Source organism: Pseudorasbora parva, chromosome 2 (genome assembly GCF_024679245.1).
Source record: "Pseudorasbora parva isolate DD20220531a chromosome 2, ASM2467924v1, whole genome shotgun sequence".
Lineage (NCBI taxonomy): Eukaryota > Metazoa > Chordata > Actinopteri > Cypriniformes > Gobionidae > Pseudorasbora > Pseudorasbora parva.
The window spans coordinates 50,849,793-50,864,796 of record NC_090173.1 but is presented as its reverse complement, the minus strand read 5'-3'; the positions used below and the strand labels follow the sequence as shown (position 1 = coordinate 50,864,796).

At 35.3% G+C, this 15,004-nt stretch overlaps 1 protein-coding gene across 7 annotated transcripts in view; it reads right to left on the bottom strand.

The window, feature by feature from the left end:
* The window catches only part of sdk2a (sidekick cell adhesion molecule 2a), a 230,642-nt gene that overhangs the window by 6,936 nt on the left and 208,702 nt on the right, over positions 1-15,004 (bottom strand). For 4 of the 7 annotated variants that reach the window (XM_067423667.1, XM_067423692.1, XM_067423686.1 and 1 more), the window contains 2 exons: positions 14,088-14,232; positions 7,092-7,239 (listed from right to left, as the gene is read on the bottom strand). In XM_067423667.1, coding sequence (XP_067279768.1) covers positions 7,092-7,239; positions 14,088-14,232 — 293 coding nt within the window. The remainder of the gene's footprint in view (positions 1-7,091; positions 7,240-14,087; positions 14,233-15,004) is intronic. The other 3 variants (XM_067423676.1, XM_067423698.1, XM_067423717.1) reach the window with 1 other exon arrangement.

Sequence of the window (15,004 nt, the reverse complement as noted above, 5' to 3'; positions counted from 1 at the left end):
AAAGCAGTAAAGTTATCTGGGAAAGCAGCCGTGTAAGACGGTTCCCTTTCAGTCAGTACACTATGAGTTACGCCAGTTAAAGACAGAGTGGGGGCTTCTAAGAGTAACTGACTTACGACTCCGTTCCCTTCCTTCAGGGAACGAGGGTTACATACGTAACCGAGACGTTCTGGAAGATACTGAACCCCTTTTGACGGCAGACTTTGCTCAGGCATTTCAGAATAACCAAAACAGCATTTCAGATGCTGTGCAACAAGATCGGTCCCATCGCGGTCATGCCGTCCCGTCACAAAGTCATGTCTTTTTTGAAGTGCATCAAGGAAATTATTCAGTACACGTGTTTACATTGTAGTTTATGTGCATGTTTTCTTATCGAATAAAAAAAGGTTTATCCGACTCAATTGAACGAAAAGCGCATACAAATACTGTAGTTGGATTTAAACAAAGCTAATTGCTATGGAAGCTTGTTTCTGCCACATAATAAAACATTTTAAAATATAATTGTGTCAGAATTGAGTGATATAAAGTCAGAATTGAGTGATATAAAGTCAGAATTAAGTGATATAAAGTCAGAATTGAGTTATATAAAGTCAGAATTGAGGGATATAAAGTCAGAATTGAGAGATATAAAGTCAGAATTGAGAGATATAAAGTCAGAATTGAGTGATATAAAGTCAGAGTTGAGTGATATAAAGTCAGAATTGAGAGATATAAAGTCAGAATTGAGTGATATAAAGTCAGAATTGAGTGATATAAAGTCAGAATTGAGTGATATAAAGTCAGAATTGAGTGATATAAAGTCAGAATTGAGTGATAAAAAGTCAGAATTGAGTGATATAAAGTCAGAATTGAGTGATATAAACTCAGAATTGAGTGATAAAAAGTCAGAATTGAGTGATATAAAGTCAGAATTGAGTGATATAAAGTCAGAATTGAGTGATATAAAGTCAGAATTGAGTGATAAAAAGTCAGAATTGAGAGATATAGAGTCAGAATTGAGTGATATAAAGTCAGAATTGAGAGATATAAAGTCAGAATTGAGTGATATAAAGTCAGAATTGAGTGATATAAAGTCAGAATTAAGTGATATAAAGTCAGAATTGAGTTATATAAAGTCAGAATTGAGTTATATAAAATCAGAATTGAGTGATATAAAGTCAGAATTAAGTGATATAAAGTGAGAATTGAGAGATATAAAGTCAGAATTGAGTTATATAAAGTCAGAATTGAGTGATATAAAGTCAGAATTGAGAGATATAAAGTCAGAATTGAGTGATATAAAGTCAGAATTAAGTGATATAAAGTCAGAATTGAGTGATATAAAGTCAGAATTGAGTGATATAAAGTCAGAATTGAGTGATATAAAGTCAGAATTGAGTGATATAAAGTCAGAATTGAGAGATATAAAGTCAGAATTGAGAGATATAAAGTCAGAATTGAGTGATATTAAGTCAGAGTTGAGTGATATAAAGTCAGAATTGAGAGATATAAAGTCAGAATTAAGTGATATAAAGTCAGAATTGTGTGATATAAAGTCAGAATTGAGAGATATAAAGTCAGAATTGAGTGATATAAAGTCAGAATTGAGAGATATAAAGTCAGAATTGAGTGATATAAAGTCAGAATTGAGAGATATAAAGTCAGAATTGAGTGGTATAAAGTCAGAATTGAGTGATATAAAGTCAGAATTGAGTGATAAAAAGTCAGAATTGAGAGATATAAAGTCAGAATTGAGTGATATAAAGTCAGAATTGAGTGATATAAAGTCAGAATTGAGAGATATAAAGTCAGAATTGAGAGATATAAAGTCAGAATTGAGAGATATAAAGTCAGAATTGAGTGATATAAAGTCAGAATTGAGAGATATAAAGTCAGAATTGAGAGATATAAAGTCAGAATTGAGTGATATAAAGTCAGAATTGAGAGATATAAAGTCAGAGTTGAGAGATATAAAGTCAGAATTGAGTGATATAAAGTCAGAATTGAGTGATATAAAGTCAGAGTTGAGAGATATAAAGTCAGAATTGAGAGATATAAAGTCAGAATTGAGAGATATAAAGTCAGAATTGAGTGATATAAAGTCATAATTGAGAGATATAAAGTCAGAATTGAGTGATATAAAGTCAGAATTGAGAGATATAAAGTCAGAATTGAGTGATATAAAGTCAGAATTGAGTGATATAAAGTCAGAATTGAGTGATAAAAAGTCAGAATTGAGAGATATAAAGTCAGAATTGAGTGATATAAAGTCAGAATTGAGTGATATAAAGTCAGAATTGAGTGATATAAAGTCAGAATTGAGAGATATAAAGTCAGAATTGAGAGATATAAAGTCAGAATTGAGTGATATAAAGTCAGAATTGAGAGATATAAAGTCAGAATTGAGAGATATAAAGTCAGAATTGAGAGATATAAAGTCAGAATTGAGTGATATAAAGTCAGAATTGAGTGATATAAAGTCAGAATTGAGAGATATAAAGTCAGAATTGAGTGATATAAAGTCAGAATTGAGTGATATAAAGTCAGAATTGAGAGATATAAAGTCAGAATTGAGTGATATAAAGTCAGAATTGAGTGATATAAAGTCAGAATTGAGAGATATAAAGTCAGAATTGAGAGATATAAAGTCAGAATTGAGAGATATAAAGTCAGAATTGAGAGATATAAAGTCAGAATTGAGTGATATAAAGTCAGAATTGAGTGATATAAAGTCAGAGTTGAGTGATATAAAGTCAGAATTGAGAGATATAAAGTCAGAATTGAGTGATATAAAGTCAGAGTTGAGTGATATAAAGTCAGAATTGAGAGATATAAAGTCAGAATTGAGAGATATAAAGTCAGAATTGAGAGATATAAAGTCAGAATTGAGTGATATAAAGTCAGAATTGAGTGATATAAAGTCAGAGTTGAGTGATATAAAGTCAGAATTGAGAGATATAAAGTCAGAGTTGAGTGATATAAAGTCAGAATTGAGAGATATAAAGTCAGAATTGAGTGATATAAAGTCAGAGTTGAGTGATATAAAGTCAGAATTGAGTGATATAAAGTCAGAGCTGAGTGATATAAAGTCAGAATTGAGAGATATAAAGTCAGAATTGAGAGATATAAAGTCAGAATTGAGTGATATAAAGTCAGAATTGAGTGATATAAAGTCAGAGTTGAGTGATATAAAGTCAGAGCTGAGTGATATAAAGTCAGAATTGAGAGATATAAAGTCAGAATTGAGAGATATAAAGTCAGAATTGAGTGATATAAAGTCAGAATTGAGTGATATAAAGTCAGAGTTGAGTGATATAAAGTCAGAATTGAGAGATATAAAGTCAGAATTGAGTGATATAAAGTCAGAGCTGAGTGATATAAAGTCAGAATTGAGTGATATAAAGTCAGAATTGAGTGATATAAAGTCAGAATTGAGAGATATAAAGTCAGAATTGAGTGATATAAAGTCAGAATTGAGAGATATAAAGTCAGAATTGAGTGATATAAAGTCAGAATTGAGTGATATAAAGTCAGAATTGAGTGATATAAAGTCAGAATTGAGTGATATAAAGTCAGAATTGAGTGATATAAAGTCAGAATTGAGTGATATAAAGTCAGAATTGAGAGATATAAAGTCAGAATTGAGTGATATAAAGTCAGAATTGAGAGATATAAAGTCAGAATTGAGAGATATAAAGTCAGAATTGAGTGATATAAAGTCAGAATTGAGAGATATAAAGTCAGAATTGAGAGATATAAAGTCAGAATTGAGTGATATAAAGTCAGAATTGAGAGATATAAAGTCAGAATTGAGAGATATAAAGTCAGAATTGAGAGATATAAAGTCAGAATTGAGTGATATAAAGTCAGAGTTGAGTGATATAAAGTCAGAATTGAGAGATATAAAGTCAGAATTGAGTGATATAAAGTCAGAGCTGAGTGATATAAAGTCAGAATTGAGTGATATAAAGTCAGAATTGAGTGATATAAAGTCAGAATTGAGAGATATAAAGTCAGAATTGAGTGATATAAAGTCAGAATTGAGAGATATAAAGTCAGAATTGAGTGATATAAAGTCAGAATTGAGTGATATAAAGTCAGAATTGAGTGATATAAAGTCAGAATTGAGTGATATAAAGTCAGAATTGAGTGATATAAAGTCAGAATTGAGTGATATAAAGTCAGAATTGAGAGATATAAAGTCAGAATTGAGTGATATAAAGTCAGAATTGAGAGATATAAAGTCAGAATTGAGAGATATAAAGTCAGAATTGAGTGATATAAAGTCAGAATTGAGAGATATAAAGTCAGAATTGAGAGATATAAAGTCAGAATTGAGTGATATAAAGTCAGAATTGAGAGATATAAAGTCAGAATTGAGAGATATAAAGTCAGAATTGAGAGATATAAAGTCAGAATTGAGTGATATAAAGTCAGAATTGAGTGATATAAAGTCAGAATTGAGAGATATAAAGTCAGAATTGAGAGATATAAAGTCAGAATTGAGTGATATAAAGTCAGAATTGAGAGATATAAAGTCAGAATTGAGAGATATAAAGTCAGAATTGAGTGATATAAAGTCAGAATTGAGTGATATAAAGTCAGAATTGAGAGATATAAAGTCAGAATTGAGTGATATAAAGTCAGAATTGAGTGATATAAAGTCAGAATTGAGAGATATAAAGTCAGAATTGAGTGATATAAAGTCAGAATTGAGTGATATAAAGTCAGAATTGAGAGATATAAAGTCAGAATTGAGAGATATAAAGTCAGAATTGAGAGATATAAAGTCAGAATTGAGAGATATAAAGTCAGAATTGAGTGATATAAAGTCAGAATTGAGTGATATAAAGTCAGAGTTGAGTGATATAAAGTCAGAATTGAGAGATATAAAGTCAGAATTGAGTGATATAAAGTCAGAGTTGAGTGATATAAAGTCAGAATTGAGAGATATAAAGTCAGAATTGAGAGATATAAAGTCAGAATTGAGAGATATAAAGTCAGAATTGAGTGATATAAAGTCAGAATTGAGTGATATAAAGTCAGAGTTGAGTGATATAAAGTCAGAATTGAGAGATATAAAGTCAGAGTTGAGTGATATAAAGTCAGAATTGAGAGATATAAAGTCAGAATTGAGTGATATAAAGTCAGAGTTGAGTGATATAAAGTCAGAATTGAGTGATATAAAGTCAGAGCTGAGTGATATAAAGTCAGAATTGAGAGATATAAAGTCAGAATTGAGAGATATAAAGTCAGAATTGAGTGATATAAAGTCAGAATTGAGTGATATAAAGTCAGAGTTGAGTGATATAAAGTCAGAGCTGAGTGATATAAAGTCAGAATTGAGAGATATAAAGTCAGAATTGAGAGATATAAAGTCAGAATTGAGTGATATAAAGTCAGAATTGAGTGATATAAAGTCAGAGTTGAGTGATATAAAGTCAGAATTGAGAGATATAAAGTCAGAATTGAGTGATATAAAGTCAGAGCTGAGTGATATAAAGTCAGAATTGAGTGATATAAATTCAGAATTGAGTGATATAAAGTCAGAATTGAGAGATATAAAGTCAGAATTGAGTGATATAAAGTCAGAATTGAGAGATATAAAGTCAGAATTGAGTGATATAAAGTCAGAATTGAGTGATATAAAGTCAGAATTGAGTGATATAAAGTCAGAATTGAGTGATATAAAGTCAGAATTGAGTGATATAAAGTCAGAATTGAGAGATATAAAGTCAGAATTGAGTGATATAAAGTCAGAATTGAGAGATATAAAGTCAGAATTGAGAGATATAAAGTCAGAATTGAGTGATATAAAGTCAGAATTGAGAGATATAAAGTCAGAATTGAGAGATATAAAGTCAGAATTGAGTGATATAAAGTCAGAATTGAGAGATATAAAGTCAGAATTGAGAGATATAAAGTCAGAATTGAGAGATATAAAGTCAGAATTGAGTGATATAAAGTCAGAGTTGAGTGATATAAAGTCAGAATTGAGAGATATAAAGTCAGAATTGAGTGATATAAAGTCAGAGCTGAGTGATATAAAGTCAGAATTGAGTGATATAAAGTCAGAATTGAGTGATATAAAGTCAGAATTGAGAGATATAAAGTCAGAATTGAGTGATATAAAGTCAGAATTGAGAGATATAAAGTCAGAATTGAGTGATATAAAGTCAGAATTGAGTGATATAAAGTCAGAATTGAGTGATATAAAGTCAGAATTGAGTGATATAAAGTCAGAATTGAGTGATATAAAGTCAGAATTGAGTGATATAAAGTCAGAATTGAGAGATATAAAGTCAGAATTGAGTGATATAAAGTCAGAATTGAGAGATATAAAGTCAGAATTGAGAGATATAAAGTCAGAATTGAGTGATATAAAGTCAGAATTGAGAGATATAAAGTCAGAATTGAGAGATATAAAGTCAGAATTGAGTGATATAAAGTCAGAATTGAGAGATATAAAGTCAGAATTGAGAGATATAAAGTCAGAATTGAGAGATATAAAGTCAGAATTGTGTGACAAAGTCGTAACCTTTTTTATTTATTTTTTTATTCTGTGGCAGAAACAATGTTCCATAAATTGCTGATGTGCAGTGAGATTACTGGGGGGTTTTTTTGTCAGGAGAAGCCTGTAAAAGAGGTAAAAGCAAACATTTCCATTTGTTCTCCATTTAATCTCATTGCCGTCGAAGACAAAAACAATCCAGGTGTTAAAAAGACACCTTCTGTGTTTTTTTTCTTCCCTGTAGGGGATGGTCTGTAGTGTGTTGTGTGTTCAACACTTCATTTACAATGTTAATTACCATCCGCAAGCTTACAGACAAAAGAAACCATGAGAATGATAAACAATACAGTCACATGTAAGGCAGGACCTGATTTTATCCTCTAGCTATTCATTGAATATGAAACAGTGGGCATTTAAAATACCAGAAGGGAGTTAGGCGGTTGGGGGTTGGGTTGACAAATAAGAGGAATGTGATGTAAGCCGAAACAGATGTACTAATAAATCAAGGACAATAAGACCAGGAACATGTACACAGGGTCAATTCTAATTCCAGAAGACATTAGAAAACAGATTATTATAAAAATAAAAAAATATCATTTGCCTTTTTGGGGTGAATCACCTGTGAGTCGGACACTTCTGAGGGCTTCTCGGTCAGGCTGCTGCTCTCAGCGGGGACTAAGTCATTGTACTTGATGCTGACATCTTCATCAGAGTAGTGCAGGCTGCCGGGACTGGGCCGCGGTGGAGATCTGGAGGACCCAAACAGAGAAATGGGGGACGGTAAGGAAATAGTTCACCCAAAATTGAACAATTTGCCCTCTTTTATTTGATTTATTAATCCTGAAAATGAAAATTCTGTCATTAATTCCTCTCCCTCATTGTCGTTCCAAACCCGTAAGACCTTCATTCATCTTCAGAACACAATGAATACATTTTGATGAAATCTGAGAGCTCTCTGACCCCTCTAGACAGCAATTTAATGAACACTTTCAAGGCCCAGAAAGGCAGAAAACATCGATAAAATAGTCCATGTGACTCCAGTGGTAACATCTGGATTCCTTAGTGGTCTGGTGGTAGGATTTTTGTAAACCATGTCGAAGGTTACGGTTCTAATCCGCCCTCATATCGTTTTTTTCTTCATTAAAATGTTCAATGATTGTATATTAACAGTAGGGACACGTTTGTGTGCATGTTGTTCTGTGATTTCACCGGAAAGAATAGAGTCCCCCTAATGGCATTGAGCGATAGATTTGACGCGCTCGTCTGTGTGTGAAGACTGTGAATGAGCCAAAAGAGAACGTAAACACTGCCTACTTTGATTTGATTGGCCATATTAATCATTTTGACATTGACCTGGGGCAGACCAGACTACATTTTTTACTTTTAAACCTTTTTGTCATCCTAACAAAAGGGGGGGGGGAGAGAGAGAGAGAGAGAGAGAGAGAGAGAGAGAGAGAGAGAGAGAGAGAGAGAGAGAGAGAGAGAGAGAGAGAGAGAGATTATACATATACGTGTTGCGCACATATATTATATAGGTACACCAATAAGGAGTAAAATATAAATAGTAATACTTTACAATAAAGTTTCATTAGTTAACATTAGTTAATGTTAACTAACATGAACTAACCATGAGCGGTTCATTTGTTACTGTATTTATTATTAATCTTAGTTAATGTTAGTTAATATAAATCCAGCTGTTCATGATTTGTTCATGTTAGCTCACAGTGCATTAATTAATGTTAACAAGATTTTAATAAAGTATTAGTAAATGTTGAATTAACATTAACAAAGATAAACAAATGCTTTTTAAGTGCAGTTCATTATTAGTTCATGTTAACTAATGTAGTTATTAACTTGTTAACTATAACAAATCGTATTGTAAAGTGTTACCGAATAAATAAATAAATATAACCAATAGTAAATGAGGAATCAACCACCTTGTATCTGCCATGAAAGGCTATGAAACAAAAAAAGTAATGTATCAGAAAGAGAGTATACAATAAAATGCATAATAGTAGAAAAGTAGAAGACAGGAAAAAAGGAAAGAGAAGCAGAAAAAAGAAGAAACAATAACATGAAGTCTGTAGGTCCACCTCTGTTCAAGTGGCCCCTTCCTCGGAAAATTGCAAGCCATCAAAATAAGCTATATTTTTGATTTTTTAGAATTAGATTTTTTCATGTCGGATGTAAAACATCACTTCTTCAACCCATCTATCATGCGTCGGGGGCTCAGCTTTTTCCATAATGTGGTTATTTTGTTTGTTTTTGCACACAAGCCAAATAAATCACTTCTCAGAGACATCAGAGATGCGATAGCAGTGTCCTCTTAACATGTTAACATTTTGCCTGCTGTGACCTTTTTTTCTTTCATATTTTTATATTTATATTTATAAAAATATTACATATTTTTATGTGTTTATATTTGTCAACACATTTAACACATTTTCCTTTTCTTTATCATTTCTATATACTATATGATATATTAATATTATGTTTACTTGAACACTTGAATTATCAGTAATAGCAGTTCAATGTTTTCATATAGATCAATAAAGTGTCTCCATAATCTCCCTTATTGACTAATGCTGGCTACTTGAACACTCATAATAATTCATAATAATGTCAGACTGAGCTGTAACCTATTTAAGCTTTATTGATGTGGTACATTTTACCCCCCACCCCATTAATTTTGAGCAGTATGATGGATTATATAAAACTGCAAAATAAATAAAGATTCATCAATCAGTATTGCATTGTCACCTTTTTTATTCATATTTTTTCCTTATTATGATGGGTGGCAACCAGCACTAAGATGCAACACCATGTTGAAGAGTCAACAAGATACACTATAAAAATAATAAGTTATGACAACATGTGTTTTTACATTGTTTTAACTCATCAAAATAAGTTAAGAAATGTAAAACTTGTTTTATAAGTTATACAAGCTAAAACTCATTTTTTAAAGTCAGTTTAACATAATGTAAGTTGAAATAAACATCGAAGTTGATTGTACTTAAACATTTCAAGTTGTGACTTTTTTTACAGTGTAACGGTCGCTCCGATATTTAACACAATATCAAAATATAACTTGTTAAATATTCCGGTTATACCTGTATATTGCAACAGAACTAAATCAAGTCATTTCATCCTGTTTTTCGCACCAAATTACTGCATGATTTCAAAAGACTTTAGATTGTAGTGCACAAATCTTATGGGCCTCTTTTAGGATGAGTTCCTGGTTTTTCTTTGAAGCTGACTGTTAATAATCGGTTTAATGTGGACTAGACTATGCGCTTGAGTTTTAAAGACATCACAAGGAACTCATAAAGACCCAACGATCCAACATCTTCATGGATCAATGGATCCAAGCTGATTTAGATTGGATGAATACACTCATAGAGCCGTCCAGGAGAAACAGCGGATGATGAGTCTTCTGAAGGGAAAGAGATAGGGAATCATCCACTCATTGGGGCTACTGGGATCGGACTGTTAAAAGGGGTTGTGCTTGTTAAAAAGGAAGGTAGAAGGATTGCCTCATAGCAGGATGGGGTTATTTGATTTGCCATAATGAGATCTGATATGTTCAAAGCCAAGGTCACTGGAGACGTTAGCTTTTGAACTGAGGCTGTTAAGCCTCCCTTTACTTCTGTTGGCTTATAAATCAAGCCGAAATAACACACGCAGGGAAAAGTTTTAAAGAACCACGCAGGGAACTAATGAGTAAAGGGAATATCTGATATGCAAGAGGGTTTGTTAAAAACATGGCATCCACCAGCTGATAGCATCAATGGCGGAACATATGAGGCTTTGTTCAACCTGAAAATGAACAAGAGGACCATGCGCGAGCTGTATACTAATGGAAGGCCTTGGCGGTGGAAGGGTTGTCCCAACAAAAAAATCGGGCCTCTGGGAATAAAGCAAGAGTGTTAGGGGGAGGGGAGGGTTATGACATCGTTTCTGTTTAAAATTCAGAGGAGGCTGAGGTTTGAGAAAGGTTGAAGCAGAGGGGCGGAGCCACGTCAAAAAGCCCCCTCAGAAGCCAGAAGGGCGTGAATAATTCACGAGCGCTGAGTCTTCCATTCTTCTTATCCACCCTCATCTCCCGCCTCTATCTCTTCCGTCCCATACCAAACCCTTTCCTTTTCTACCTCGATCAAAGATATCTCTCGTGGCTCAATCTTGATGGGAGCTCATTAGCAGGACTGCATCCAAAGTGGAAGTCCTTTGCCGCCCAGGCTCCTTGATCTCAACCCTAGGCCTCTGCATCTGGGCAGAGGACCAGCATATACCCCCCCAGCACATTCCAGTATAATGGGCGCACAGCGGCTTCTCCAATTACCACCAGAGGAAGCTTGAAGCAGACCCATCCCTTCATCCAGTCACATTAAGCAGCCTTCAGACTTCTTGGTAAAGGAACTTTAGTTCATTAGGATAACGAGAATGCCGTAGACCATTATTTTACACTGTTCATGCAAATATATCCAAAGTGTCTGCAGAAGTCACGAAGCAGGGCGTGAGCGACAGAGGGGTTTGAGGGAGGTCTGACCTTGGCAATTAAGGCTTGAGCACCTTTAAAGGATGAGGTACATGGACTAGACTGTTTTAATCCTACATATTTTTTAAAACAATGTTTGACAAGGTTAGTGAAACAGTAGTCACTTAAGCTTTCTGAGTACGTCTGTCATTTGCAACCGACCGTCACATGGCATAGCTCCACCCACCATGAAGTCTCATTGGTCCAAAATTGTGGTCCAAAAACTAAATACCAAATATGCTCTGATTGGCTTGCAGCGTGTAAACATGTTTGATCACTGTTTATAACACAGTGTTATGATCCGTATCAGATAATACACTGACAAGACCTACACACTCTCAATAATAATCAGTTTGTTGTGGATAAAAAGGACTTTAACGATTTGGCTGACGTTTGGCTAAAAGTGCTAGAAGTGAAAAAAGATATTTTGGGTTGCCTCAGAAAAAATCCTGGTGCTATTTGGGTGTTTGCAAATACTGATGATGTGTTTTGTGGGCTGAGCCTACTTGGTGGGAGAAAATAACAGTTCTGCAGTAGTACTCGATGGAAGCCACATAAATAAATAAAACGTATCAAGTTTATCTCACAATTTTGACTTTTTTCCTCGCATTTCAGAGTTTATTACTATATTCTAAGAAGAAATATCAGAATTGCAAGATATGAACTCGATATTCAATATTTTTTCCCCTCAGAATTGTGGGTTTATATCCCCCAATTATGGCCTTTTTCCCCACAGAATTTTGGGTTTATATCCCCCAATTATGACCTTTTTCCCCTCAGAATTTGGGGTTTATATCCCACAATCATGGCCTTTTTCCCCACAGAATGTTGGGTTTATATCCCCCAATTATGGCCTTTTCCCCCCTCAGAATTTTGGGTTTATATCCCCCAATTATGACATTTTCCCCACAGAATTGTGGGTTTATATCCCCCAATTATGACCTTTTTCCCCTAAGAATTGTGGATTTATATCCCCCAATTATGACCTTTTCCCCCTTAGAATTATGGGTTTATATCCCCCAATTATGACATTTTCCCCACAGAATTGTGGGTTTATATCCCCCAATTATGACCTTTTCCACCTCAGAATTTTGGGTTTATATCCCACAATTTTGGCCTTTTTCCCCACAGAATGTTGGGTTTATATCCCCCAATTATGGCCTTTCCCCCCCTCAGAATTTTGGGTTTATATCCTCCAATTATGACCTTTTTCCCCTAAGAATTGTGGATTTATATCCCCCAATTATGTCCTTTTCCCCCTTAGAATTGTGGGTTTAAATCCCCCAATTATGACATTTTCCCCAGAGAATTGTGGGTTTATATCCCCCAATTATGACCTTTTTCCCCACAGAATTGTGGGTTTATATCCCCTAATTATGTCCTTTTCCCCCTTAGAATTGTGGGTTTAAATCCCCCAATTATGACATTTTCCCCAGAGAATTTTGGGTTTATATCCCCCAATTATGACATTTTCCCCCTCAGAATTGTTAGTTTATAGCCCCCAATTATGACCTTTTTCCCCTAAGATTTGTGGGTTTATATCCCTCAATTATGGTCTTTTCCCCCTCAGGATTGTGGGTTTATATCCCCCAATTATAACCTTTTCCCCCTAAGAATTGTGGGTTTATTTCCCCCAATTATGACCCTTTTCCCCACAGAATTTTGGGTTTATATCCCCCAAATATGACTTTTTCCCCCACAGAATTTTGGGTTTAAATCCCCCAATTATGACCTTTTTCCCCACAGAAATTTGGGTTTATATCCCCCAATTATGACATTTTCCCCACAGAATTTTGGGTTTTTATCCCCCAATTATGACCTTTTCCCCCTCATAATTGTGAGTTTATATCCCCCAATTATGATTTATATCCCCCAATTATGGCCTTTTCCCCCTTAGAATTATGGGTTTATATCCCCCAATTATGAGATTTTTCCTAAGGGAATTGTGGGTTTATATCCCCAAATTATGACCTTTTTCCCCTAAGAATTGTGGGTTTACATCCCCCAGTTATGGCCTTTCCCCCCATAGAATTGTGGGTTTAAACCCCCCAATTATGACCTTTTCCCCCACAGAATTTTGGGTTTATATCCCCCAATTATGACCTTTTCCCCCATAGAATTTTGGGTTTATATCCCCCAATTATGACATTTTCCCCACAGAATTTTGGGTTTATACCCCCCAATTATGACCTTTTCCCCCTCATAATTGTGGGTTTATATCCCCCAATTATGACCTTTTCCCCCTAAGAATTGTGGGTTTATATCCCCCAATTATGGCCTTTTCCCCTCAGAATTGTGGGTTTATATCCCCCAATTATGACCTTTTCCCCCTAAGAATTGTGGGTTTATATCCCCCAATTATGACCTTTTTCCCCACAGAATTTTGGGTTTATATCCCCCAATTATGACATTTTTCCACAGAATTTTGGGTTTATATCCCCCAATTATGACATTTTCCCCACAGAATTGTGGGTTTATATCCCCCATTGAATAGGTCTTGAAGATTTTCTCTTAGTCTTTAAGCAACCAGAGACACAGTATGACCATAATACATATATGGTCTGATCTAAGCACAAGAGCATGTGAAGAAAGATGCTTTGTTGAAGCAGCTTACATAAATAGTCAATTTCTACAGAATGCACTTTGAATGCCAATAAGACACAAAGGAGGGAGGTCTGAGTGGTCCAACTTCCACATTCTGGAGTGTTCTTTCAGCTGACAGATTGCAGTTGGAGATTTGAAAAGAGCAACTGTCATTAAAATCCATGCCAACTCAATCCATTTAAAGGATGCCTGTAGTAGAATTTAAATCGACGGCTGGGCCAAAGCTCTGTGTGTGGACAGAATACATTCCTCTCCGGCTCTTTGTTTGTAGCCATTTGGGAATTAAACCCATTGTGCAAATAATGTCCTGAACAGCATACTGACGTGTTTACCCCAAAGAAAATTTCCAGAAAAAACATCACATTAGCAGAGTGGGAACTGTGGCAGGCTCTATGTGACGTGATATCACTGTGTATGCATATGATGATTGGAAATTGTGTTTCATGCATATATACTAACCGGGTGTAGATTCCGTTCTTACGGCAGAAGGAATTTTTGACAGAGAGTCGACGGTTGTTGAGCTCCAGGGCAGGGAAGCGTCCTTCATCCAGCCGCACCATCTCTCCATGGGATAGGGGAAGAGATGTGCAGTTCGAGTGGGCACCTACAGACAGAAGATAAGAAGACAATCTATGAGGAGCATGACAAAAGTGCTGGAAATCACATCATATCCATCCATCCGTTCTAAATTCAACTAACCATATAAGTGCAGTGCACATAGTCAGGATAAAAAAACAAGCAAAAACGTCACCATATTTATTTTCAACTACATATCTCACTTGATCCCAACAACCTTAAGGGCCTACCAGCCAAGATCTCGAACAACTGATCTCTAGTCATCTCCGGCTTTGACCTTGTTGTGTACGTGACCATGGCAGCTAGGCAAGTCAAATCTCACTAGGTCATCCAGTACGCATCTTCTAAAGTCAGAAGACCTCTGATCTCAAAGGCTCAGGGTCTCACTAAAGTGTGATTTCAGGGAGGTGAGGAGAGCAGTGACCCCTCCGCCTAGATGGACTGTGTGATCTCCCACCTCGCAGAACTTCTTCCCTCACTGAGCCAATAGATCAGGACCGAACGGAGCCGGGCGGGTGGGGAGTATCCTGAGAAAAGCCCTTTGTGTCCTACACAAACACTTCCCTTGTGCTACTCACACATCCACAACCCTGTTTACTGACCCTGGCACAGCACTAAGCGCTGACTGAGGCAGCCATGTGAGAATCCCTCCCACACTCACAGATCAGCACGCAACTCGACCTCCCCAGAACCCGAAGCAGAAAGATGCAACATGCATGGAGCCCACGGTCCATAACCATCTCATGCAAACTGCACACAAAACTATCTGACAAGCTCTAACTTGTTGACTTTATGCAACT